Source organism: Pieris brassicae, chromosome 6 (assembly GCF_905147105.1).
Source record: "Pieris brassicae chromosome 6, ilPieBrab1.1, whole genome shotgun sequence".
NCBI lineage: Eukaryota > Metazoa > Arthropoda > Insecta > Lepidoptera > Pieridae > Pieris > Pieris brassicae.
The window spans coordinates 20781137-20799088 of record NC_059670.1 but is presented as its reverse complement, the minus strand read 5'-3'; the positions used below and the strand labels follow the sequence as shown (position 1 = coordinate 20799088).

The 17952-nt window shown below is 33.8% G+C and overlaps 1 protein-coding gene across 1 annotated transcript; it reads left to right on the top strand.

The window, feature by feature from the left end:
- Positions 1 to 1423: 1423 nt before the first annotated feature.
- Positions 1424 to 17213, top strand: LOC123711085 (fez family zinc finger protein erm-like). Its single transcript, XM_045663491.1, has 2 exons — positions 1424 to 1503; positions 15878 to 17213. Exon 2 carries the CDS (start codon positions 15887 to 15889, stop codon positions 17000 to 17002), a length of 1116 nt encoding a protein of 371 aa, XP_045519447.1. The 5' UTR covers positions 1424 to 1503; positions 15878 to 15886; the 3' UTR covers positions 17003 to 17213.
- Positions 17214 to 17952: the final 739 nt, after the last annotated feature.

Genomic DNA, 17952 nt, shown 5'->3' with positions numbered 1-17952 from the left:
TAGTCTAAAAAACTGTATATATAATTTATTTTTGCACTTCTTGCTTACCTTTTTCTTTTCTTTTTTACAGTGCTGCCAGCTGTACTGTAAAAAGCTGCCAGCTGTACTGTTTAATTTAATTATGTCAATTGTAATGTTTCTGCAACGACTAATAAAATAAATTACTTAGTTAAAGTAATTTTCGTTGCGTCACTATTTAGTTTAGTTACACAATCCCAATATAGATGGCGTAACTTTGAAGATTGTGTAAATCACAACCAGAAAAGTGGACAGTCAAGTCCTCAATATAACCGCAGTATAATTATTGAAAATCTAAAGCCGTCATTACACCTTCTATATTCTGGCCCGAGAGAATCTCTGATCATCAGCCGATAGCTGTTCAATGAGGTGCCAATTGACAGGTACCTATATAAAACGCTGAAAGCGGAAATAGGCGTACTCTCCGTTGGATTTAACTCATATCACCAAGGAAACCCTTGACTGGAATCTCTGGCGACCCAAAACCGACCTAACAATGAAGCATTATTGCAGGGGCCAGGGAAGCTAGAATGACTTGGCGTGAAATTAAGAGAGCTACTCAGGACCGTCTAGGCTGGTTTTCTACGTGGCCCGCTGCCCCACTTGGTGGGTATTGATTTAAGTCAAGTATGTCTAAAACAATTAAACATACAGAACGATTCTATAATTCCAGTGCCTTAGGGGAAAACGGCCGCAAACGCACTCGCCAAATAGGTGCTGGAGTCCGCCCTTTCTTACTAGAATCCTATAATTATATTTCAAGAAATAAAAACTAATTTAATTAAGCTGAGGAAATACTCACCGAGAGCTGGTGTTTCTCTGCTGGATTCTGTAAATACCACACAGCTCGATAAAACAATTTTTATCATTAGATTATAAGGAGCAGTTTTCGCAGCCCATGGGTACCTATTTTAATTATTTCACTGATGTTCCCGGCACAGTCGGCTTTTGATTAGTATTGTAAGAAAGCATCTTAGTATCAAAAAGAAAAAACAGTGTTACATTATAAACGCTTTTTTGTGAATACAGTATTTTCTGTAAAATATTGTTTTTATTTTATTTTATTAAAACCATACGTTGACAATCAATAAAAGTCTCTAAACTCACTTACTCTATGTCTGACTGCGCAAACTTCGTAAAACCTTGCTCAAACACGATGCATAATACACACCACCATTCCCTTCTAACACGTGCAAATGAGACGCACATACAACAAACCCTTTCGCCAGACAGAGATGAAACGTACAGCATTGAATGCTCATCATGCTAGAGGGGGATACAGCGACGTTTCTCGTACAGTATGAAAGGGAGGGGCGTAGTCTGAATTATTAAGGCGTTGTCTTTTGGCTGGTGGGTGGGGGTTGGTTAGTTTGTGCCTTGTTTGCCTAGCACTTGCTTGCCTTTCCCGGTCCAGTGTATATCGTAGTGTAGTGCAATGACCGTGACCTTTTGAACTGATGGGGAACGGCTGAACTGGATTCGAAGGTTGGTGAAAGACTTTCATATTAGCTGGTAAAATGTGTGTAATCACATTGTGACAGAGGCGAATGTTTCCGCCGAGTACGTCTCCTATATATCAGGGTTACATACTGGTGGAACTATTTTTGATGTATGACTCAGTACAAGTTATATTTATTAGTAACAGTTTTGGGAATTAAAAAAGTCCAAACCTGCGTACGCCCTGTGAACAAAGTTTATTTTAATCAAAGGTCAGGTCAGTAATTACACTACCAATCATACCTGCTTTTTTAATTGAGTTAAATAACATAGTACCTGTATATTTACCTGCAACACTCTTACGGTAAAAGAAATCGTGAGAAAACCAGCATGACTTTGATTTGACGGCGTGTGTCAGGCATCATCAACCCTCACCTAAAAGGTTTTTTATTAATCGTGAAATTACAATACTGAATTTTTTTACCGAAATGTAAATCGGTATAAATAACTTACCGATAGGCAGTTTACTTTTCTGTTCTGATACAATTTTAAACCGTAGCGCAAGTGTTATATAAATAATTACACAAGTATCTAGCATTAATCACTCGAAACCTAAATAATTAACTGCTCAAATATAAGAGTCTTTCGTCCAGCTTCGATTTTGTTCCCTTTCGAGTAGAGACTGTTGGGCCGTGCGGTTCAAGTGTAACGCTAATTAAAGATTTAAGTTCTCGCCTGGTAGACTATACTGGTGATCCCAGAGCTGGTGCCTTCCTCCCTCAAAGCATAAGAATCGCAAAACAGCGAGGAAGGCCAGCGTGTAAGGTATACTGCCACAGGCAAACTTTCTAATTATTTTTGTTTTTATTAAGATAATTGTTAATATGTAAAATCTGGTATATTTGTGTGTTGGAAATAATTGAAATATTGTAACAACATTTTTAATTGCGACGTGTTCTATTGAAAAAGTAGAATTTAGTAGTTATTTAGTAGTATCATGCATGTATAGCCATTGTTTTAAATCCTAGATAAAAAGAAAGGCTACGCCGTAGCTACTGAGCTTTCTAGACGCATCGCTACGGTGCTACGCAGATTTGTCTTAATGATGTTCGACTAAGAAACTTTAATTATAACATTTCTTTCATTAAAAACTGATTATATCAGCCCAGTCCATCTAGAGATTCTTAATCCTAAGAACGTCCGTTCTACTAGGTATTACATATTTTACTAATTAGATTTGTTTTTTGGAATTGGTATAATTCGAAATTCGACCAAACGTGAAATAACTTAAAAAATCTTCATTTTTAAAAAGCAAACGTAACTTTGATTCCTTAATTGTCTAGTATTTTACTTGAATATTAATTAAATTTAAGTACCAATTCTTAAAACGCCGGCAACGCACTTGCGAGCCCTCTGACAATGTGAGTCTATGGTCGGCGGTCTCTGTATCGGATGAGCTAAGTACGTAATATTATATGTTTATAGTAGATATATGTTTTGAAACTGCAAAAACTTTTGCCTAAAGAATTTTACACACAATGTATTTATATTAGCAGTTTCCAAAAACAAGTGTAACAACACCGTGCTCACCGGAGTAGTGAAATGCCTAGCGGTAACTCTTAATATAAGCAGCCAAAAGCTACTTCTACTCCTCTTCAGCAAGATTACATAGCTGTCTCTGATGTTTAGAGACATGTAAGTCAGTGCAACCTGCTCCACAAAAGGTCACGGAGATAAAAAGAGTCTGCAGAAGAGTGTGAACGTATACCTCAAAACGCGATTTAAACTATCCTGGAAAGCATATAATATTCAAGGTGTGATTTTGGCAAGAGTGGGTCACATTCGATTTATAGATTCAGTAACTTTATGTAATCCAAAAGAATTTCTTCATGCGTTAATTTACTCGATAATAACTATACAGACGTTAGACAAATAAATTTTCCTTTAATTAACTAAAATCGACCTTGGACCGTAAATTTTATTCCCAATTTTTTCTGTCAAACTGTATATTCATCATTAACCCTAAATTTATTACATAATAACTGTCGTCAAATTACCTTGCTTATAAGTCTTATAGTTGCAGTATTTATTTATTAATATTCACTACATTATGTATAATGCTTTATATAGAGTAGTGTTACAAGTTATCTATCGTAAAATACATGAAAATTACATAATTGTTACAAAGAATTAAAAAAAAATACAATTTCAGATTGTACAAGTAGTTTTAACTTAACCATGCAGATTAGGTATCGAATATAGAAGTATTAAACCTAGATACAATTATTGGTATCTAAAACGAATACAGGAATTGTCTATCTAAAAAATTCTACAAAAATTTAACAACCTCCAAGTGGACAATACATGGTCAACAAACAGGATAACACTTTCACACTAAACGATAATCCTTCCGCGGCATGCTTTTTGAAATGCCAATATGTTTGTAAACTGGTATATTATCCCATTATTGTCCTTCATAATGGAAAGAGGAAGTAGATTGTCCAAACCGGGATGTAGTATTAAACGTTTGCTATTAAAATTTTACGTTAATGTTTTTAGAAGTAGTTGTAAACTATTTGTTAGACTTAAACACTTTACAATTCCGTAACTATTATTATTGCAGTGCGAACTAAAGAAAAGAAAAACTTTATTATTCAATAACAGGATATTTGGTTAAAATTAATTGCACTGGTAAAACAATTCCCCCCGACCCAGGGAATCATAGCAGGGGACACTAGGACTCCCTGTGTAGTGGGCAGCTTCTCTTCCATATGACATGTTAACTGTACTTGGCAATAATTTTTACAGTAACACAATTTATAATTAAACTATTCTTGCACTTAGTATTGTCTTTTGTTAACATAGCTTTTACACATTGAAAGAAAACACTTTTTTTATATCTATGAATAAATTTAAAATTATGTAAAATAATTATAAGTTTATATAATAAGGTTATACATAGCTTCAATCCGGTAAAAAAGTATTTTCTTTCTATATTTTTGCACTACTATATTTTCCGTATCAGCAGAATGTATGTAGAGTTTTGAAATGTTAATGAACATTTTGTTTTTTAAAAAGAAAGATGAAAGGGCCTTGGAAGGTGAAAAAGTGTGTTTTTTTCGTTGCGTATGGTAAGTGTTTATAGAAACACTTCTAAACGAATATTAGTTTCTATACGTTTATTACAAGATGGTTTTAGACCTATCGTCGAGAAACTATGTCCAATCAAACTTCTTGTAATGACGTCTAACAATTGTCATTTTACATACAACAGAATCGGGAAAGATGATGTTTCAATCTAGAGATTGTCTGCAATACTGATAATGCTTCACTTCAAGTCTGGCATACAAGCGCTGGAGAGAAGTTATATTCGGAGAATAAGAAATGTTAAGATCCGTAGAAAATCTGAATCCGCCAAAAGGGCGTATAAATTTTATTGCAATTGCCCGAAGAACGAATGGCTGATGGGGCAGAAAAGTCCTGGAGATGTCCTGGACAAGTTGGCGAAGGATGACCTGGCTGGCTGCAAAACGCGTCGAAGCGGCTGTACTGGAAATTATGGGGAAAGCCTACGTCCAGCAATGTACATGTATGTTGAATCGAAACTATTCATTTTTAAGTATTAGTGTAGGCAAGAGGCGGCGTTATATTTATAGGAAATGGTTGATAAATGATTACAGTGTTGTGGCGGCTTGTCAATCAGAGATTAGCTAAGCTAAAGATTAGATTAGCTTTTAAATAAATGTATATATTACAAAAATAATATTGAAGATGATTCTTAAATTAAGTGAAAAGCCCGGTTAATGCGTCATTATATCAATAATGTGATAAATTGACATATACCTTTTTTAAATATTAATTAATTAAATACAATAATCATAATAATTTATGAGGAATATTTTGTAACTAGGACCTAACAGATACACATTTATTTATTAGGTAATGTATAACAAAAATTATAACTGCACAAAAAACAGCTCAAGATGGAATACATATGTGATGGTGTATAAGTGAGAGTACGTACTTATCACCTATACGTATGTAGGGAATGCTAATAATGCAGGTAATTTTGCGTTATGGATATTCTTAATACTCATTTTTACCATATTCGGCGATAGATAAAGTATGGTCAAGTATCATATAAGTCAAGGCTTAAATATGGGTTGTATGTCCGGGCTCCGCGATATATAATTTCGTATTTATATATGTATATATATAATATAGTGTAGAGCGCTGACACCCCGAGTTCTTCCCGCCAATATCCAATACGTTTTTGTCATATCGAAGACACACTAATGTATTAATGGTTTTTATTAACTGGAGATATTATATCCAAAACGATGTAGTACTGGGATTTCTGCTTCTGTCTGGCCTCAGGTAAAAGCTCAAGGTACAGTCCAATTAATTCCTACAATACATTTTCGAAAGCATACGTTAATAATGGGCACCCTCACCTCTTTCCACGTATTTTAACAATCTGTGAGGGCATTAAACATGGCCTAATCTCCGCCCTCCGAGGGTGTGAAGCGTGAGGCTTAGTGACATCAGGTGGAACTTCTATTTATCGTGACAATAGTAGATGTAGGTAGAGGCGACAATCGTTGTACAATCCAATTAATATCATGTCATGGGGTATGGAGCAAACACATTTATAGTTAAGTAGGTTTCTCTTAGTCCCTATGAAAGACGAATTGTTTTCATGTTTGAGTCTCAGATCTAAAGGCATATCTACTATCTAAGGCTTTTGTCTGAGAATTTCTTTGCCCTGTACGCTTAGTCCATTCATTTAAACCTAAATTGTTATATTAATAAAACCATGTTTAAGAGTCAATATACATTGAGACACCAACACATCATCTTTGACGTCAACAATCAGTTCAGTAATTGCGACCGAGTCAGGTCGCAATATAATATAATTTACAATAACTGTCTAACGAGAATGTAAGTTTTAGCTTGCATTTATGAAGTTTCTCCAGTTCCAACGAGAAAGTGCTAGTTGACAGCCTAAGAATTTTGAGGTAAAATCGTCGTCAAATATTTGAATTGCGTTACTGAATACTGAATACCCTATATTAGTATCAGGATACATTTGTATGACATTACTTTATTTTTTTTCTTTTTGAAATATCTTTTATATTAAGCGGCTATCAGGATAGGGGTCAATATTTATATACGTTAGAAAGTAGCAATAAATAACTAGAATAATTTTAACTTAGTGGTAGCTTCATCACCCGCTGTAAACTTCCATTCTCTCTTTCCTATCATCTTTTAAATATATCACCTATCTTGTATCTCTTATCCTACCTAACTCTGTGATAATATTATGATTAAGATTATTATGTACATCCCTGTTAATTTTAGTACTCGGGTTCCCTAGAAGACATCGCTTAAACGCAATCAGCTCGTCGCATCAATCTTTTCATACTTTGGAAAGAAATGTTAATCAATATAAATGCTGTTTTGACATAGACCGCAGACAACGAACATAAAAATCGTTTTGCAACCGCTGAGAAGCTGCGTCCAATATCAATAAAACAAACACAGAAATATGTCTGCGATTATTAAATTATATTTATAAAGTGGTTGGGGGTAAATCTTAAATTTAACCCTAGCTTTTATTTTGAAATCACAAAAGCCTCGTCCCGTCCACTTGATGTCAAAAATTGTTTCTGGATTTCACTGTGATTGTCATAGAGCAAAATTTATAGATTAAAACTCGTCGGTACGTGTATCCGCTTGGGTATATCTTTTATAAACTTGTCATAATAATTTGAAATTTACTATGATTCATTTATATTGTATGACGACAATATTGCCCTTTTATTCAGTGAGTTTTTTTTTTAAATTTGAAGTAGTACCAACCTGGAACAGGGTTTTTTTCCAAGAGCAACTAAATAGGCGAACTTTTGTTTAAGAATTTTTTTTCGTATAACAAGGATTAAAAGTGGTTTACTATCAAAAATACTTCGTAATTTAACCAACAAAAAAAATTGAAACCAAAAACAATCTTACAAATTACATTTATATAATTGTAAATATAAATAAATAACTTATCTTTATCGAATTTTATAAAATAACTTTGTGAGTTAATTTTATATGTCCCATAATTCTTTAGAAATTCCAGAAATTCTGTTTTATTTATAAAATGTTGGCTAGTGGCATAAAAGATGGTGCATTTAGTCCGAATTACAAAGTGTTTTAAATGTTTAAATTAATTTTCTGGTAATTATTTTCGAAATAGAATGTATAATACTGTATATATCGTAAGTATGACGTATTTTTAATAATTAACTATCTCAATTGGTTAATATTTTAATTAAAATTCGTTTCTCTTTAACTACCCTTTTAGTGGTATTCTTAACAAGACTGTTGTCCAGTCCAGCCATAAATTTTATATAATTAGAGAGTGTATCAAGACACATATATAGCATGTTTAGCATATGTTTATATGTCTTTTACATAAAAGGATTAAATTAAATTAAATTGTCTCACGTAGTCTGTGAAGTACACACACATAAAATACCCGTGAAGAAACTTTTTTATAAATTTTTAATGAATTCCTTAAAACCAATGTCCACGGCTATATAAATAGGAAATGAAGACAAGCAGATTTCTAACTGTTTAACATAAAGAAAGGCAACTAGCCTTGGGCATAATTTCTAAGATGTTTTATGACAGTTTTGATGAATACGTTCCCTTTCTGCACAGAGAAAAGAGTTCAGCTTCCTCGTTTTGGAGCAGGTTGCACTGATCTTGCTTGTCTCTTTAGAACATCCCAGACATGCTCAATTGGAGGTCAGGACTTCGAGCTTTGCAAAAGACTTCATAACAAAAAGTGTAGACTATTTATTGAAGCATCTCCTGGTCCAGGAACCGTACAAATATTTAAAATCAGTTGAATACTTGAATTGAGGAGCAATATTGGATTGGTCGAAAGTTGCTACAATGGTCTTTTCTTTTCTGTTTCTCGCTAGTGAGGTGTAAAACATTGCACCTTAAAAGTACTTCAGGCACTATAGTCTAACCAGCTTGGCTATTTGAAATAGTAAAAGATCACGAAACGTATAGAAATCTGAGCCGAAGATGAAGGATACCAAAGTTTTTACCTACAGTAGAGGCTTTATATGTGTAATTGAGAAAAACGATTTCTCACTTCTGCTTCGCCATTATCCCCACACTAATCCCCGATTATTTGGAAATCCAAATGAAATGTCAATATATAAATAATAAACAATTTTCGGCTCCACCCCAAGCAATTCCCCAAGCCAAAACCGGCAATTATAAGATGACCTCTCTCCTCAAACATGTTTTGTGTGCGAAGGGATCGTTTTATTTTGATGGCTTTAATGACAGTGTTTAACATACCAAATGAAGACCACTGATCAACGGGTGACCATAAATATTCTTTAAGACAAGGATTTAGGTTTGATTCTCGAGTTTATTGCGAGTTTTATTCGTTTTAAGAACTAAATGTTATTTTAGCGTCTGCTAAGTTTTATAATGGACACAGTGTACATAAGTTACATGAATTATTGTGTATTTATATATATTCCTAACAATAAATATGTGTAATAACAGTATACTTAATCTACATACTAATAATAATTAAAAAATGATAAACAAATTTAAAAAGTTTGATCCCTGTGTGTATCTTTAACGCTGGCAGCATTTGCTCGCTGTATTCCGATACTTATTCGTTGAGTTAGGAAAGCACCGGCTCTGGGATCACCAGCACCATCTACCAGGCGCTTAATCTTTAATAAGTGTGTACAAATTAAAGTTTTCTCCACGGTGGGGAATCTAACTTCTATACAACTTAGGAAATGAATGAATTGTATTTAAATATAAAAGCTGTTGTTACCAACTTATAAAACAAGTATCATGTTCTTTAAACGTATACTATTTTTATGTACCTAGTAGCTAATGCTCTAGAATTTGCTTACTCAAGATTTCTTAGCGTAAGCGTGGCGATTTCCAAATGTTCGGAGTTACGCCCCGAGAAACAGTCATTTAAAGCAACCTAGAAATATTTTGGTCCTTCGGTCCATTGAAATATTCTATTGTAATATACATTTACTTGGAATAAATAAGTTATTAGTAATTTGTTGTCACCCTTCACATGTTTGTTGATCGCAAAAGTAATGACCATGTTCTGCGGTTCCGGATTACCGTATTCCGAGGGAGACAGATATACGAAACAGTTAATGTCAGATAGGGACAGGAGACAGCAGTGATTTAGGGGATTATGGGGTGACGAATGTCATTCGCACTTAATAATCGGTTTGTGAATCTAAATTTCTGTTCTACGGGATTAAAACAAGTTTGCAATTTATTTGTGTTTAACGTTTCTAATACAATTTAATAGTCGTAATACCTAGACGTTATGATTAAATAAAATCCCTACGGTTGGAATTGCAACGTACAAAATTTCTATAGGAGATAAAAGAAAAATCCAATCTAAACTGTAGGTCCTCGGGACGAAATGGTAATGGAAATAGTAAATATTATAAAAATTTACTATTTGATGTACGGTATACTAGGGAGTCCCTGTGTCGTGGGTAACTAGATAACTAGATATTCCGTGGAACATTTAAAACAGTTTTTTGAGAAAAAGTAGGTTTAGTGTTACAACTAATCAAACACAAGTCTTATAAGACATTAAGTTTGAGTGTATGTATGATAGGTGTCTGCGTATGTATTTGAGAGTGTTATAAGCGTGCGTTGTATCTGTGTTAGTTTTTGGTACCTCAGAGTCATACCAAAATACGTAACTGTAGTACGTTGCATTGTGTTAGTTACAATATTTATGAATTATATAGAAAAAGTTAGGTTTAAATATAGAGAAAAGTTGTGAATTAAATTGTGATTTACTTAATAATATTGTTACTCGGCAACTGTGCCAACAGCTAGGACTAAATTTATGAGAAAGGCACATATTTGCTGTATGACTTCAGTAATTTAACGAATTACATAAGTTAAACTTTTTTATTGTCCGTTGAATGAACTGACGAAAGTTCTACTATGCGTTAGTGTCTACCAGTGCCGGAATAAGTAAGCGCGGAGCCTGTAGCAAATTCTACCCCTTGGTTTGCTTTAGGTTCTCAAGTTTAGGGATATTAAATAAAACAAAACCGTAACAAATATTTTTTTCCGGATTTAATATCTGCAAAGTAACACTTTCAATATATCCTTCTTCAAGCAAATCATGCTCTATATTGATCAAAATAAGATGATTAAGATGTTCTTATAAAAAAAATGTTCCGCTTAAAAGGTAGACGTGGAATAGATGCTAGTCAAAATATGTCGATTATTAATTAAACATTACGGTAAAACGTTTCTAAAATACCTACTTATATTTAGGATTTCATGTGACTAAATCGAGTTTTAGATCTTTAAGTGGAAGTGATGTTTAATTACGGTTACGGGCAGGTTGGGCATTTGCTACTCATGCTACGTGGCTAATTCGGCACTGGTGACTATAGTAGGTATTTTTTCTTAATATTATAATATCTTCAGCTTGTTTTTCCTAATTAATTTTGTATGTTTCATGTGGCAATACAGGATTGTGTTTTTTGTAACTAAATAAATAAAAATGTTTTAAAGTCTCAGAACTTTTAAGTCTTCCACATATAAAGTACAATTGAGCTTTTCCAAAAGTAGACAAAGTTCAAACCAAATTAAACTGTAAGCGTGTCAACCTTAGCATAATCCCATAGAGTAAACACAATCGCGATATCTCAACAAAGTGGCCAAGAGGAAATAAATTCTTATTGTCCCGTGTCGTCTCGTCTCGTTCTACGCCATTAATCTAGTTGTCGAATTAAGTATAAAATTATTATGAGTAAATTGCATTTTGAGATATCCATCGACAATCAGCGACCACAAACGAAATTCCCGCCAAAACACCCGCAGTTCTGTCGTCGCTAATGACGTCTTGAAGTGACAGACATCTGACATTCGAAATGTCAAAAGCAGGCAACGCGGGCTTTTCATAGTGCTCTGATCGAGTGTTCTTTAAGTCATACTAAACGATTTCGTGTTGAAAATTAGACTTTGATTTTACCGAGAAATATTTATTTAAGATTCCGCTCTGTCAAGTTACATATAATATTATGTGTTGTTTTAAATATTAAAAAAGCTACATTTTACACAGAATAGTATAACTTGATACTATTTTCAGTTACAAACTTTTCTGTGTGTTCGGGTGTTTGCCCCTACCTGCATTGGCAAATAACAGCCTTATAAACGCAGTCGTTTTAGTTATAAGGTTACATTTTCCTCTCAATTCACCATATATGGGTGTGTTAATTACGCACACTGTCAGAAAAATCACCGGATGCATAGCCAGGGTTAGAACGCACCATTCTGTTAACTCGGTCATATATTTATAGATAATTCTTATTAAAGATTATTTCTTTAGAGGCCTATGGTAACTGAAATATATATTGTTTACACAAAATAACTTTAAATTTAGTATAAATAACTTTACCATAGACACAGCAACGAATGCTAACATTGTGCTCTACTTATTTGTCAAAAATGATTGTGTGTACCTAGGGGGTTAGTTAAGACGCGTTAACCTTAGAAAACTAAATTTGTATGAAGATTTGTCGACTCGAACTGTCATTTTCATACAAATTTAGTTAACGACTTTCTATATACACTACTTTTAAGGCAACTTGACTAAGCCTTCTAATCCGCTATTATGCAAACAGATACACCAGCGCCTCTAACCGCGAATGTTACTTTTTCAGATGACAACTAATGATTGGCCATAGTATATGGATTAAACCTGATCATAATAATTTACGATGCGACCACGAGAAATATACAAGTCATTTAAATGCTGTTTTAGTATTGAAAATGGAATTATTCTCTCCTTAATAAATCCTGCCATTTGTCTATTTTTCATTTGATCAAATGGTTAGTAGAAAAAAACCCTAGAAATAATATTTACACACTAAAAGTAAGATATTTATGTATCGAAGGTATTCGTTTTCATTTCATTGTATGTATCTATTACAATAAAATAAATAAAGACCTTTGTTATATTTTGTATGGCAGTTCTAATACTTAACATGAGACTCCCGAATGTCAAAGACGAATTAGATATTACATATGGAATATCTCACTAGATCCTAAAACTTCCCTTATCATTTTATGGATGAGGGGATAAAATCAAGACATTTAGCATATTTATACGCCCTCAACACATCCGCTAACGGGAAATTACTTTTATTAACCCCATATCATTAAATCAACGTAATAACTTAATAACTCAGAGATAAATTCTTATCAAATTGAATCCTATGTATATTGAAATAAAGTTTAATTTAAATCAACTGATTTTATAAATCTCTGAACCTCTATCACAACTAGACAGGGTTCACAATCGCGCGAAGATTCAACCCCTCGGACGCTTATGTCAAGTATTCATTGTATATGATTTCTATGGAAAATAATCTTTAGAGCAACGCGTTAAAAGACATTTTAGGGTGAGCTTTTGAAAGGAGCTGTCTAATCATTGTCATCGCGTCGAGAGGATAAGATAAGGTGTAATTATGATATTGGTGTCATCATGTTAAGTAATCATTTTTCTATCTGATCTAGATTGCATTGCACAAGGGTCGACCCTGATTTGTGCTTTGTAGGAAAAGATTCGCAAAGGTTTTCCTAAATTTGTTAAAATTAATTGATAATTCATAGTAAAAAACGCCCTTAATACTTAAATTATGTAACCATTTCGCGTGCTGGTCCATGGTCACTGTGTCACCGTCACCAAGTTCAAAGCTATAATTTATATTTATTCATAATAAAATCTGTGTTTATACCTTTTGTCAAAGATTTATTCAGAGATCAGTAAACTAAATTCAGAGATAAATAAACTTATTATAGTATGTACCTATATAAGAAAAATAATATAACTTATCAATTAAAATATAAACACATATATGACACGAGACATTGACGGTATAAAAATGTTGTATTTATATTTATACGAGAAAACCGGCATTATCGATCTTTTACCAGATACCAGATACCAGCCATTTCACCAGACTTTGGGTCCACCTGTCTTCGTTCTTCCACGTGTCCTGCCCATTTCCATTTACTTTGAACGAATAGTTAGTGCATCAAAAGGATCTTTGTTCTTTTTCGGATATTTGTTATTTTGTCTTTTTGCCTGATGCCAAGGTAACTTCTCCTCTTTGTTTTGTATTTTGAAATATTATATAGTTTTATTCTGTCTGTATATATATATTTCAATTTAAGCCTTGGGTCGAACCCACCACAGTTTTAATCAATTTGACTTAGGATAAATTGAATAAATTTTAGTAATATGCTTAAGTTTCAACCGCGATAAAATCACTAGATCAACATCTAATGAGTTATTCAAGTTAAGCAAAACAATGCAAGCCGTTAACCGTCAGTCACAAAATAATGGCGGTCATACAAGTCGAGTTCATTGTGTTTAACCGCGCAAGCGAATTGTTGTACCAACATTTACCACCTGGCACTTTAATTAATAAAATAGTTTTTTTATTGTTATTACGTTTTAGTATGGAAGTAAACTACCTCTCAAATATATCAATGGCTACATTTGGCTACTTTTGGTTTTTCCTTAGGTGCGAACGATCCATTTGCGAGCCCTCTGGTATTCTGTGTGTCAGCGTCAGATAAGCCTCCTTCCCAATTGTCTATAAATAAAATAAAATGACACTATGTCGTAGAATAGTGTACGGTCAGCATCCAGATACACTAAACATTTGAACAAAGAAATTATGAAGAAAATGTTCTTAAGAAAAAAACTGATACGCAAACTATGCTGAACATTCCCTTATTTATTACAACATATTAGATAATACATTAACATACATCAGAGGTAGATATGCATAAATGTATTACACATACGCCAGGATTTTCTTAAAAGAGATAATTTACAATCAAGTCGGAAATGTTTATTTCCGTCCAAGATCCAAACGATGTTATTTGGAAATTGGTTTATAATTTGACAAATAAGTAACATATACCTACATATGTAATTGAAGTAATATTATCATTAACTGGGAAATTGTAGATTGATTTTATTACTCAATTTATATCTATAACTAAAAATATAGACGGTGTTTCGTGATCAACTCCGTGGTATGTATACAATGTGGTAATTGTATTATATAGTCGATTAGTCATAAATGATAAACATATTTACAAAATGTCGCCATTGTTCTCATATTGATTCGATAAAAACTGCCCGCGAAAGCCACTGTTATTATGCCATATTTTTGAAAAAAATTGTCATAAAGAAATTCTTGCCTGAAGCCAAAAAGACCAATTATTTGTGAATTGTTTTATTGCATTGAAGTTCACACGAGCATATTTTACGGGTTAAGTCAATTTCATGTGTTAATTGCATTTCAAAACAATGGTTCAACCCCATTTTAGTCGCTTTTGTTTTCATGTGGTTTTGATGTAATCCTATCCGATTGCAAAAATTAAGACAATGCCGGCCATTTTTATAGTACTTTAGGCCCTACTTTATTATTTTATTACTTCCGCGATTTAGAATATCCTGTATACTTCTAAAAAATATGTATAACCAACCCTTTCAGTTATTAGAACAATATTTGTTGTACTCGATTTTGGAAATAGTTTATTTATATTCTCTAGAGAAACATTTCTAGCATTGATTTTCATTAGTCTATGGTTACTGGTTTATCTATGGTCTTGGTCTATGTTTCGTAACGGATATAAACGAAATTAATTACTTTATTTAAATAAGTCGACGTTTTGAGTGCTTTACAGTGGCAAGCGGTTGACTAAATCAAATTTAGAAATATTTTGTAATTACGATATCTTTATTTTAAATTGTCTATGGAGCCAACTATTGTTGCACTATTTTTCCTAATAATGCCATGTATTAATCTGTTTTTGTTTTTATTTGACAATAGAATTTTCAAATTCAAAATCATTTATTAATTTAGGTAACACAATGCACACTTATGGACGTCTATAAAGAAATACATATTAAATGCTAAATGCTTTTAATTTTACATTTTGTCAAATCAAGAACTGGCAATAATAATAGTGTCCTTACTAACTTAATGTTAAACTTTACAATGATATTTCTGTTTGCAATGCCACTCATAAATATGCCCTGAAGAACATTTTCTTTGAAATAAATACACAACACATGTAATTAGTAACGAAAGTGGATTTCAAGTTTGAATACGATTGAAGGGCTCTTTTCCATTTCGTGCCATTCACAAAACGCAATTCGTACGAATGTTTGCAAACGATTTCTGTACAAAGGCGCCGCGGATCGGGGCTACACCCCTTCCAATTTACTTAAAACAAGTCGCTCTAACCGCGACACAATGCGACACTCGCGAGATTGCACCAACTAACAATGAATCTCTCTCCGCAGGTACTCAAAATGCAGCCGTTTCAATCGACGACACGCCCCGAGGGGCCCCGTGAGTCCTCCCCGGAGAGGGCCAAGTCCCCAGACACGCCGACCGCCCCGGTCCTCAACTTCTCCATCGCGAGGCTCATGGAGCCAGACAGAAAGAAATCCGCCTCACCAGAACCCGTACCGCCGCCGAATTTCCTCTCATACGGAGCGCATTTACTGGACTCGGCGTTTAAGCAATACATTCCTGCAGCCAGACGACAGCTGGTGTCTCATTATCCGCTTTTGTATTACGGCCCTGACTTAGTATCACTAACATATGCACATCAGTTAAATCTTCCAAGACCGCCACCTGTACAGTCCCCAGTTCAGAGACCGCCGAGTCCCCGTGCACCGGCTGCGGATCATGCAGTTTCATCAACCACTGGTCCCACACCGTCCCCCGCAAAGAACAAGAGCTTCGCATGTGGAGACTGCGGTAAAGTGTTCAACGCTCATTATAATCTAACAAGGCATATGCCTGTTCATACAGGAGCGCGACCGTTTGTGTGTAAGATTTGTGGAAAGGGCTTCCGTCAGGCGTCAACGTTGTGTCGGCATAAAATCATTCATACATCCGAAAAGCCACATAAATGTATGACGTGTGGAAAAGCTTTCAATCGCTCCTCGACTTTGAATACCCACGCGCGGATCCACGCCGGTTACAAGCCATTTGTGTGCGAGTTTTGTGGTAAGGGATTCCACCAAAAGGGTAACTATAAGAATCACCGTTTGACCCACAGTGGAGAGAAAGCGTACAAATGTAACATTTGCAATAAAGCATTCCATCAGATCTACAACCTGACATTCCACATGCACACACACAACGAGAGGAAGCCGTTTACATGTAGTATATGTGCAAAAGGATTTTGCAGGAACTTTGACCTTAAAAAACACACAAGAAAGTTGCATATGGGTGCTGGTAATTCGAATAATGAGTCATCCTTGGATACCCAGGACGAATCAACGCAGGAGGCCACTACTAGTGCCGGGGAGGAGAGTAGTAGAGCAGCGTTTAGACCATTTTTGGGGTCGTATCCCCGAATCCTTGACCCGGCGCGAATGACAGCGCCAAATACGTTCTTCTCAAAGCTTTTGTGACCCGCGAGTTACTTTAATTTTGGGGAAAACAATGAATAAATTGATTGAGGATTTGATTCGAAATAATTGTAAATAGTTTAGTGGAAATTTATTGTAAATAGAGGTGTATAGTAGTTTTAGTATGTTATCATATTTATTGAATTAACCTTGTTCATTAGTATATCAGTCTTAAAGCTATAATTTGTTTATGATATAATAAACATTGATAGATGTGTCCTTTAACTAAAACCGTTAATTAGACTAATTATTTTTTGATGAACTGGGGTTAGAGGTTAGATATTGTTGGGAAAAAAACGTTTTTATAAGAAAGGTAAAGATGTTTATAAGGACTAGGATTGTGACCAAACAGCGTCAACTTAAACATTTAGTAAACTTTTATTAAACGCTTCGTTCATGAATTTAATTTTTAAAAGTTGTATGCGTAATTAAAACTGAATTTTGTACGGTGTTGTGTAAATAAATGCACATTGTAAATAAATATAGTTCTATATGTTAACTTTTATGTATTGAGTAAAAAGTAATGTAGTGAACTGAATATAAGACAGATGCATTTTGTAAAAAAATTGTTTTCATAGAAGCCAGGACAGGGTTGTACTGATTATATACCAACGCGGGAACTGAAGTGGTGAAAGAAATTATATCCAAAAATCCGTGGTAGGTAATTTTTAATTTGTTTTTTTTTAATGAATCGTACAGATCGCGTCAAATTTATAGTAAGTATATTTTTATTTTACAAAATGTATAGTTGTAAAATTTTATCATATTTTCCTTTAAAGAACTTTTTATTTCGAATTTATAGTTAAATCCTTTCTAATTATGCTTATAAAATAATTGTGATTATTACGTAGAGTTATATTAGTATAAATGTTTAATAGATTAAACTGTAAATAGCTATAAAATGCAATATGTAAAGAATATAAAAATGACAAATTATTGATGTTGTATTATTT